Source organism: Camelina sativa, chromosome 19 (assembly GCF_030686135.1).
Source record: "Camelina sativa cultivar CO46 ecotype springtype chromosome 19, ASM3068613v1".
Classification (NCBI taxonomy): domain Eukaryota; kingdom Viridiplantae; phylum Streptophyta; class Magnoliopsida; order Brassicales; family Brassicaceae; genus Camelina; species Camelina sativa.
The window spans coordinates 9,064,861-9,074,534 of NC_141898.1; the positions used below are offsets into that span (position 1 = coordinate 9,064,861).

Genomic DNA, 9,674 nt, shown 5'->3' on the forward strand with positions numbered 1-9,674 from the left:
CATTTTCATGCTTCTTGGCTCTGGTTTAGAGTCGTTGTTTGGCTGTGTTTACTCTGTTTTGGTATTCTCAATTTTTTTTGCCCGCAGAAAGAAAAAAAATGCTTGAATAGATAATGAGGAAAAAAGTTACGAACTTCCAACACGAGCAAGTTGTCCGAAAAAGCCTATATAAACCTCATATTTATTAATTGGCTCTCCCTTTCGTGAACATATCTGTCGGGACTGACGACTGGAAATACCCCTTTTGATTGCCAATCTTCTCCGACTGCAAACGTCCAGAGAAGATTCAAAAGAATACTAGCAAAACTGAGAGCAGCATTGTCCTTTAGGGTCCTAACAAGAATTTCTCATTTGCTGCGTAAGCAAGTACCATTCTCCTCGTCTGTATACGTTATAATCAGAATACTGTAAGTGGTCTCATATGGTTCCAGTCCAGTTTCTTTTATCCTCTGGTATACTTACTGTCTTCTTGTAATCTTCGATAGCAGAATGGATCTTCACCAGGGAATTTCCTATTAGCGAGATCGACCTTGAAGTTGACCTCTTCCATTTCAGAGAGCATAATTTCCAGTATTTCCAACTCGTTTCGCTTTGCAGAGAGAAGCTCAACCATCATCCTATAAAATTGAATCGTGGGGGAAGTAACCAGCAGTTTTTATAGTATATCTTCTTTATGTCAAAGATATTTGAACCGTAGACCATCCCTCATCATAGTGTCAAATATAGCCCTTGCCCTCTCCTAACAGATACACTCAGCATAAGCCGTCATCAAACTGTTCCATGTCTTCAGATCAGGTGTTCGTCCACTTTGTCTTACCACACTTTCCGCTTTCTAGAATAATAGCTGAGATTTCCATAAGTTCAACGTTATCAGTACACAAAGGCGAGCAAGCAAAATGGAATCCTTTTTGTCTCAGCATAATTATCCTCTTGATGAGCTTTTACAGACACCTTCTGAAGCTTTGCAGCCAGGATGTCTCAAGTCAGAGAAAACTTGATAAGCCTCAGCGTAATTTTCATTTGCTACACAGCAGAGTAGTATAGAGTCATGCGTGGTGGAATTGCCAAAACACCAGCCATGAACACAAGGGTCAGCGATATATTCATCTAGCGTAGCGATTTTATTGTTAACCTTGCAATGTCGAACAATGAGTGCTTCATTTATGAGTCTCCTAGATCTACTGGCGTACGTGTTCTTTCAAAAATTCAAGTAACTCAAACGCTTCTGATTGCCTGAATGATGATCTGGAAGTAGGAACCCAGGATAGACAATAGAGTGTCTTTTTCCAATTCATAGCCATTGGTTACAGCCATTTTCAATTGTCTAGCTGCAAGATCAAAGCATTCACCTTTAACAAGAACATATGCCAGACAATTCTTCCATATCTCTCAAGGTATTCTGAATGTATTCTGACCTGCTTTCCTTTATAAGTCCAAGTATCACGGACTCTGAGACCGGTGTATGACCAATAGAAATCATATCACCATATAAAACCCATCAGAAAGTATTTTCAGCCTCCTGTCGCTTTCCAGCCTTGGCATAACCGCAGATGAGCACTGTAGGTCTGCAGACTTGGTTTGATCCCAACATCAAGCATCTCAGACATGAGCTGCGCATCCACATTTCTGTTTCCTTTTCCAAGTGAACCGGTCATAACAGTGTAAGTAATATAGCATCAGGGTTTCTACTGGACAGACCTTTCATCTACTTACAAAGCTGGAGCACAAGATCAAGTCGTTCCAGCTTGTCACATATGTCAATTATTGTGTTGTACGTCATCTCTTTCCCAAACCCCATTTTCCACATTTGTTGATACACCTCCGTATTTCTTTCTCCGTATGTCACTGCATCAGGGATATAACCTCTAAGCTCTAGCTCCGTGAAGAGCCTCTTAGCAGCAAGGCCGAGTCTTGTGATAACACCATCTTGTTCTTTTGTTGGAAGAAGCGTTTATTGCAAAGAACATTTGGTTGAGCTGAAAGAAATCGACAGATGCAAAACATACTAAACATCTTATCCGCGAGTTAGGATATATGAGAGAATAATTTTGAGTTTCCGCTTCAAATTGCACTAGCAAGATATGAGAAACAAGAGCACATCACAACAAAAGGAAACAAAGAAAGAAAGAAACTAGAGATACTCGATAATCTGTTTTTTATATTTGTTTCCCCCGTCTCTTTTCCTTTTGCCACCTCGTGCAGGTCGTTCAATTTGCACTAAACTTGGAACATAAGAGCACATCAGTGGGAAAGAACAATCTTCTGAAGGGTCTCTGAGATCCACTTTTTTGAAATATCCATCCTTTCCAATGATATAAGCGAAGCAGTCCATCCCCGTGACCATCCCCGTACCTCTGTCAATATCAAAAACTACGGCAACTTTCTTCTCCTCGTCAACAAAGAAACTCCCTGATGTAACATTAAATGCATAATCATCGAGTGGTTTCATATTCACAGCTAAGAAGACCTTCTTGCCCCATGACACCGCTTCAGGCTCAATCTTAGTCGTAATCCATATCTCTAAATGTAACGTATCCTCTTCCTGAAATAACACTGCAAGTTGCTCATCTCTAACACTAGATAGAGTCACAGTATCTTCCATAATTGAGTGAAACGGTAGACTTAGACGCGGTCCAAATCTCTCTTTTGAAAAATCAAAACAGATCAAAAAATCTTGGTACCCTATTTCTGTTCCGTCGTCTCCTGCACAATTTTCTTGTGCAAACCAATAAGTGTTTCCCTTGAGAGACACGCCACGTGCATAAAACTCTATATCCCAATCTGGAAAGATAGTAATAGGGATAGACATGATATCACTAGGTGATTTAGAGTTGATGTAGTACAATTCATAACGAACGTATCCGCGAGAAGGTTCACAGAATCTCAATACTTTGTAGCTGCGGAATGATTTGCTATTCTCGTATCCTATAGCATATCTAGGCTTAGGTCTGCGTATTGTTTCGAACAACCGGGTTTGGCCGCAATACGGATTCCAAACAGTGAACCTAGGGATGTTTCTGGTGATGCATAACAATAAACCGTCGCAGTGATACACAACAGATATATCTACTCGATCTGATTCGGTTAGGCTAACGAGTTTACCTAGATGGTTTATTGATGGTTCAATGTTGTTGTGAATTCCCTGGAGGTTGATACTCATCAAATAAACCCGATAATTAATCACCATAACCGTCATAAACTCCCTTGCTCCTGCTGCTGCTTTGGCCTGAGCAAGGTGCTTCTTTGTAAAACTCTCATCTTTGGATAAAGCGTTCCAATTTTTGCATACGAATCGCACTGCTCTCATAGATGTCATTGGAAGCCTAATCAGCACATCCTCTGCCACATCCCTTGGAAGATCGGACAGCATATCTTCTTTCAGCTAGCAAGGATCGTGATGTAACACAAATAAGTTAGGGTTAAAGCGTAAGAAGAAATGTCTCCTCTTTGTGGTTTTTTTTTCTGGGTTAAAGCTTGAAAAATCAGACAACACTCTGTTCTGCCTCTTTGTGGTTGCAAATTTGTTTCGCCTACCGACCGATCTGAAGAAATAACAGAAACCCTAGCTGAAGTTGGGCTGGCTTTAGAATATAATCTAGTGGGCGTTTAATGTGGCCCAAAATAATTCGAATTAGAAAATTCAGCCCAATAGTTTATAGATGTATTTAGTACAACAACTAAAGACAGTAATAAAGTTGGAGTTGTCGCTCCCCCTGTCCTAGAGAATTTTCCCGAGTTTAAGATTCTGAAACTGGACATGAAGTGCTTAAAGGACGGGTTTTTGCATCACATTCGCTCCATTAAAACTGGTTCAGCCTTGACCGCAATCTCATCGAACCAACTCGTTAATCTTTACTCAAAAAATGGCTTATTGCGGGACGCTCGGAACGTGTTCGACGAAATGCCTGAGAGAAACGTCTACTCGTGGAACGCGGTGATCTCTGCCTATTTAAAGTTCAACAACTTAAAGGAAGCGCGTGAGTTGTTCAAAAGTGCCAATTGTGAGCGAGATTTGATCACGTACAACACGTTGCTTTCAGGGTTTGCCAAAACTGATGGGTGTGAGAGTGAAGCTATTGAGATGTTTGGTGAGATGCATAGGAAGGAGAATGATGGGATTTGGGTAGATGATTTCACTGTCACTACTATGCTTAAGCTTTCTGCCAAGTTGACCAATGCGTTTTATGGCCAACAGTTGCATGGATTTATGGTGAAAACCGGGAATGATGCAACTAAGTTTGCCGTTAGTTCTCTCATTCACATGTATTCGAAATGTGGGAAGTTTAAGGAAGTTTGTAATGTCTTTAACGGATCGTGTGTTGAGTTTGTTGATAGTGTGGCTAGGAATGCAATGATTGCAGCTTATTGTAGAGAAGGTGACATTGAAAGAGCTTTGAGTATATTCTGGAGAAATCCAGAATTGAATGATACAATTTCGTGGAATACATTGATTTCAGGGTATGCACAGAATGGCTATGAAGAAGAAGCTATGAAGATGGCTGTTAGTATGGAGAAAAATGGGTTGAAATGGGATGAACACACTATAGCAGCTGTACTAAATGTTCTGAGTAGTTTGAAGAGCCTGAAGATTGGGAAAGAAGTACATGCTCGGGTATTGAAGGATGGATCATATTCTAATAAGTTTGTAAGCAGTGGAATTGTTGATGTTTACTGCAAGTGTGGAAATATGAAGTACGCGGAGTCTGTCCATTTGTTATATGGTTTTGGAAACTTGTATTCGACGTCTTCAATGATCGTTGGTTACTCTTCTCAGGGCAAGATGGTTGAAGCAAAAAGGTTATTTGATTCTTTAACTGAAAAGAATCTTGTGGTCTGGACTGCGATGTTCTTGGGATATCTCAATTCAGGTCAACCTGGTTCTGTGCTTGATCTTGCACGTGAATTTATTATAGCCAAGGAGACCAAAATTCCTGATTCTTTGGTCATGGTTAGCATCCTTGGTGCATGCTCTTTACAAGCTTCTATGGAACATGGGAAGGAGATTCACGGTCACAGCTTGAGAACAGGCATTTTAATGGATAAAAAACTTGTTACCGCGTTTGTTGACATGTATTCAAAATGCGGAAATGTTGAGTATGCTGGAAAGGTCTTTGACAATAGCTTCGAGAGAGACACAGTTATGTACAACGCCATGATAGCTGGTTGTGCTCATCATGGCCATGAAGCCAAATCTTTCCAGCTTTTTGAAGACATGACTGGGGGTGGATTTAAGCCGGATGAAATCACGTTTATAGCCCTCCTGTCAGCTTGTCGTCACCGCGGCTTAGTCCTAGAAGGTGAGAAGTACTTCAAGTTGATGATAGAGGTTTACAACATATCCCCCGAGGTTGGTCACTATACCTGCATGATAGATTTGTATGGTAAGGCCAATAGGTTGGACAAAGCCGTGGAACTTATGGAAAGTATTGATCAAGTTGATGAAGATGCTGTTATTCTTGGTGCGTTTTTAAATGCTTGTAACTGGAATAAGAATACAGAGCTTGTGAAGGGAGTGGAAGAGAAGTTGCTATTCATTGAAGGATCTAATGGGTCTCGTTATATTCAACTAGCTAATGCATATGCCTCGTCTGGTAAATGGGATGATATGCAACGCATACGGAATCTTATGAGAAGGAAGGAGCTAGGGAAATTTTCTGGTTGCAGCAAGGCATATATCGATAATCAAGTTCATATGTTTACTTCCTCTGATGTTTCCCATTCCAAAACAGAAGCTATATATGCCATGATCCATTTTGTGACCAAGGATTTGTCTGAAATAGCTGAAATCAAGATTAAGAGAGAGGTATCAAGTTTCTGTACATTATTATAGAATACTCACATGACCCAAAGGTTTTATGATCTCTGTCGTTGTTCGTTAAAGGTTTCGTTTGCCATTTACGGTCAGCAATGTAGTTTCACTAATTTTTGGGTACATAGATTGTATTTCACAGTTAGGTTTTTGCTTATTTTGGAAATCAACTGGACCTGTTTTAACTTGCTTCTGGTGGAGGATAACTCTTCTAAAGCTGTTGCATAAGCTAATGACCCATAGTTCTTCTCTTGTATTGGAATACGATTTGTATTTCAAAAATTTTAGATTCAGAAACAGAAAACACAAGTTTTCTTATCCAAATTGGTTGTTTAAAACTTCCCCCATTGATAGAAGGGCCAATGATCAACCAGATAACAAGGTCATGTGCGTACCAATAGAATCTCTGGTCTTTTTATTATCTCTCATCGTCTCTGTAACATGTTTTAGATTTGAAGTGAAATGTTTACTGTATGTTTCCTTTCTGCAATCACTCTTACGAATTTGTTATATGTTTTTTTGTTTTATTTAGTTTGAAGTAAGCTGGGAAGAGACCAAGAACACCAACACAAAGCAAGCAGTTAAGATAACAACAACTGAAACAACGTCAAACCAACACAAAACAAAAACAGCAACAGAAACCAGTACAAGAAACATGAACTCATGAAGAAATCAAAACACAAAGCGAAAACCTTCCAAAACAAAACCTGTCTTAGCAAGTTGCAGCAGGCAATTTACATTTCTCTGGGAGTTTAGCAGCAAGGCCAAAGTCGATCCCACTGAGAAAGGGATTGAATTTGTTTTTCTCCTTGCAGAGACACGGGAAGTCGGCCTTAGACAGGGCAGTGCAGCAAGGGCCCAAGGGATCAATGTCGGTGGTCAATGGGTTCTTAGTCTGCACGTAGGGCTTGCAAGAGTACAGACCAGCTATGGTCATACCGCAGGTGTTCTGTCCGGTTGCTGCCGTGAGTGTCAAGGCAAGAATCAAGGTAATAACGACAAGCTTAGTGTTTGGCTCCATAGCTTTGAGTACTTTGAGAGAGTTTTTAACCAATTGTTTTGCAACTAGTGGATGGGTTTGCTCTTTTCTTAGCTTAGGATAGGCTACGCTACCTGCTTCATAGGGTTTATATAGAGAGGATAGGCACTTTACTACTGAGCTTAGATCTACAAATTTATCATTTTAACATGAAAACATGGGTCCCTCGCATCATATAAGACAGTACTCTTGTGATTAATCTCACAACTAATTTCATGTGCTTTTGATATTATTCAATATCCATATTCATGAGCATGTGTGGGGTAATTATCGGATGTCGAAGGTGGTCTATACTAAAAATATAAAATGAATCAAATATTTTTAATTTGCTGTCTTATGATACTTAAATATAATATAAGTATATACTATTAGAGTAAGAAGACCCGTGAGACATTGGCATTACTATGTTCCAATGTGCTAACTTGTCACGGGTGTTCTTTGGTGGCCTCAAATTCAATTTAATTGCTTTCATATGCAACCAAAACAATACAGTATGTAATTTCTTGTACTTGATATATCTTGGATGCATTATCCCAATTTGACAATTTATTAATGTGAATAGTTGGTCTTTTATCCTGTCTTTGGTTGGTAAAAGTGTAGTGGCTCTATGAGTTATGTAGCAGTCAAATGTTCTTATGATTGTATTTTGTGTTTTATTATCTCAATCTGCCAGGCTATGATCAAACATGTGTAGATGAATGTATGAAGACATTCTTAAATAGATAGCTAGTCGTATATTGCAGCTTGAGCTTACATTTCATAAGTAGAAAGTGGATCGGTTCTTAACCCCGAAATACACAAGTAAAACAATTCCATCATCTGGATTGAGAACAATGAAAGTTTATTTGTTAACTAGTTTGATGTTTTTTTTGCAGTCTCAACAAGTGGAACAGAACGAAGATTAAAATGTGTAACAGTGGTCAGGTAGGCACAGACCAAAGAGACATAAATCTTGAACCAAATCATTGATGAGAAGAAGGTGAGATGCATACAGATGGTGGTGAAGGCAATCACTGCCAAGCAGTTTATGAGGTGCTTCTTTGTGTTGAACTCTTTTTCTGTTCCTTCGTTAGGGAAATGGCCACTGGAGTAGAAATCATTGAGCAGCTGGTCTTTGAGCTGGAATGTGTTCATTAACCAAGCATTGATGTCTTTTTCTTGATTTGGGATTTGGGTTAGGTTGATTCGACGAATGTGGATGTGAACCTCTGATGGCTCAATACCATAGACATTGTCTAAGAAAGAAGGGCAGCGGGTTTTATAACCGATGGTCACATCATAAACTGCAAGTGCAAATGTTGCATAAGAGTTTGCTTGGTCAAAGTGGGAAGGAAAGGATCAGGGATCGTGAAATCACTGATGCAAACCAGAAAAAAAGTAAAGACAAACCTGCATCAAGTGAGCAACTCAATTCTTGCAAGCAGGAAACGAAACCTTTTGTCCTGGGAAGTAGCACGTTGTTCAGTACTGGAAGGCCATTTTCAGCTGCAAATTTCTTACTCCTTTCGCATTTAGCTTCTCTGCACAAAGTTCCAAGGTAAAATGCTTTTAACGAAAAGGTCTCTAAACAAGAATGATACTCGAAAGAAAGAAAGCTTACGTGTAATCTGTTCCTTCGGGGAAAAGAGCAAGCCATAAAGCGTCTCGGGGATCCTTAAAACTGGAAACTATTTGCCTCAAGTTTGCTTCATCGACTTCCCATTTCCGCTCAACAGGGATAAACTCAAAGAGGTGAAACGCCCAACCAAAGAGAGGTAATCTCATCAAACTGCTCTTAAGCACATATTTGATATTCCCAATCTGTCCTTTACGCAGGGCAAGATCCCAAAAGTACATCCAATCAACTTCTGTTCGGTGATTGGCAATGAGCAACACTCGTTCCTCGCAAGGAACCTTATCCCCAGAGAAGATAACTTTGGTTCTGTTAATCTTCTCAAAGAGGAAAGGCCACAATGCAAGCCACGAACCAAAGAAGAAGGAAACACATTTACGGCTATAGTGTACGCTGAAAAGCCTCAACACTACAGCTGATAAGAACCCCCAGAATACCAACATCATAAAAGCTGTTGAAACTAACACCATCAGACATATGATTCCTCTCAACACTCTAACCAGAGACAATGTATGAGAGCTTGGTACACACTTTTTTTCCATTTTAAACACCTTAAGACAAATCTATTTAACCTCTCCCTATTGTCTATTCTTTGATGATGCAATGAATCTGCTGTTACCAGAATCACTATCAGAGCTCGTATGGTTACAGCATCATAAGAGTCACCTGCAATGGTAAATGATCAAGACTTATCAAATTAAGAATCGATTAGCGAAGTAGTTTGTATATTTAAATAGTAAAACACTAGCGGTTAGAAAATGTATAGATTAAAAAATTGAAAACAGAATCGAAGGATCTGACTTAAAAAGGTGGATTAAAGTAAAGAAGAAGAAGCTTTATTTTCCAGACACATCACATAGATAGATACATTGTCTCACCATGATAATCAAGACTTAAGCTCAAATCCCAGTCAGGATTAAATAAAAAAAATCAGAACACAGAGTAATTACAATTTTACTATTGGGCAATGCTGTTCTGAAAAAGCTCCACTATTGGAAAAAAGAAATTTTTGATAAAAAAATCAGACCAGATAGAAGAAGACAGCTTACCACAGAACTGAGCTTCCAGGTTTTTAATGGCCGAGGAAAATATCATGAAGGACTACGATGGTTTTGTGGAAAAAGGGTTCAGAGGTGGTGTGTAATTACGGTTTATGCCACTTCTCTCTCTCGTAGAAAGTACTAAAGGAAGATGAGGAAATTTAAACCACTGTC

At 39.4% G+C, this 9,674-nt stretch overlaps 2 protein-coding genes and 1 pseudogene across 3 annotated transcripts; 1 reads left to right on the forward strand and 2 right to left on the reverse strand.

Moving 5' to 3' along the window:
- Nucleotides 1-90: 90 nt before the first annotated feature.
- LOC104765745 (F-box/kelch-repeat protein At3g16740 pseudogene) lies at nt 91-3,558 on the reverse strand (annotated as a pseudogene). The gene is made up of 2 exons (XR_015591710.1): nt 1,416-3,558; nt 91-1,328 (listed from the first exon to the last, which is right to left on the reverse strand). The product of XR_015591710.1 is annotated as an F-box/kelch-repeat protein At3g16740 pseudogene (transcript).
- A 133-nt stretch (nt 3,559-3,691) lies between these two features.
- LOC104765749 (putative pentatricopeptide repeat-containing protein At3g18840) lies at nt 3,692-6,910 on the forward strand. The gene is made up of 2 exons (XM_010489505.3): nt 3,692-5,803; nt 6,342-6,910. Exons 1-2 carry the CDS (start codon nt 3,758-3,760, stop codon nt 6,474-6,476), a joined length of 2,181 nt encoding a protein of 726 aa, XP_010487807.1. The 5' UTR covers nt 3,692-3,757; the 3' UTR covers nt 6,477-6,910.
- On the reverse strand, nt 6,369-9,502 carry LOC104765750 (putative 1-acyl-sn-glycerol-3-phosphate acyltransferase 5). Its single transcript, XM_010489507.3, has 4 exons — nt 9,339-9,502; nt 8,449-9,126; nt 8,238-8,368; nt 6,369-8,131 (listed from the first exon to the last, which is right to left on the reverse strand). Exons 2-4 carry the CDS (start codon nt 9,000-9,002, stop codon nt 7,701-7,703), a joined length of 1,116 nt encoding a protein of 371 aa, XP_010487809.1. The 5' UTR covers nt 9,003-9,126; nt 9,339-9,502; the 3' UTR covers nt 6,369-7,700.
- Nucleotides 9,503-9,674: the final 172 nt, after the last annotated feature.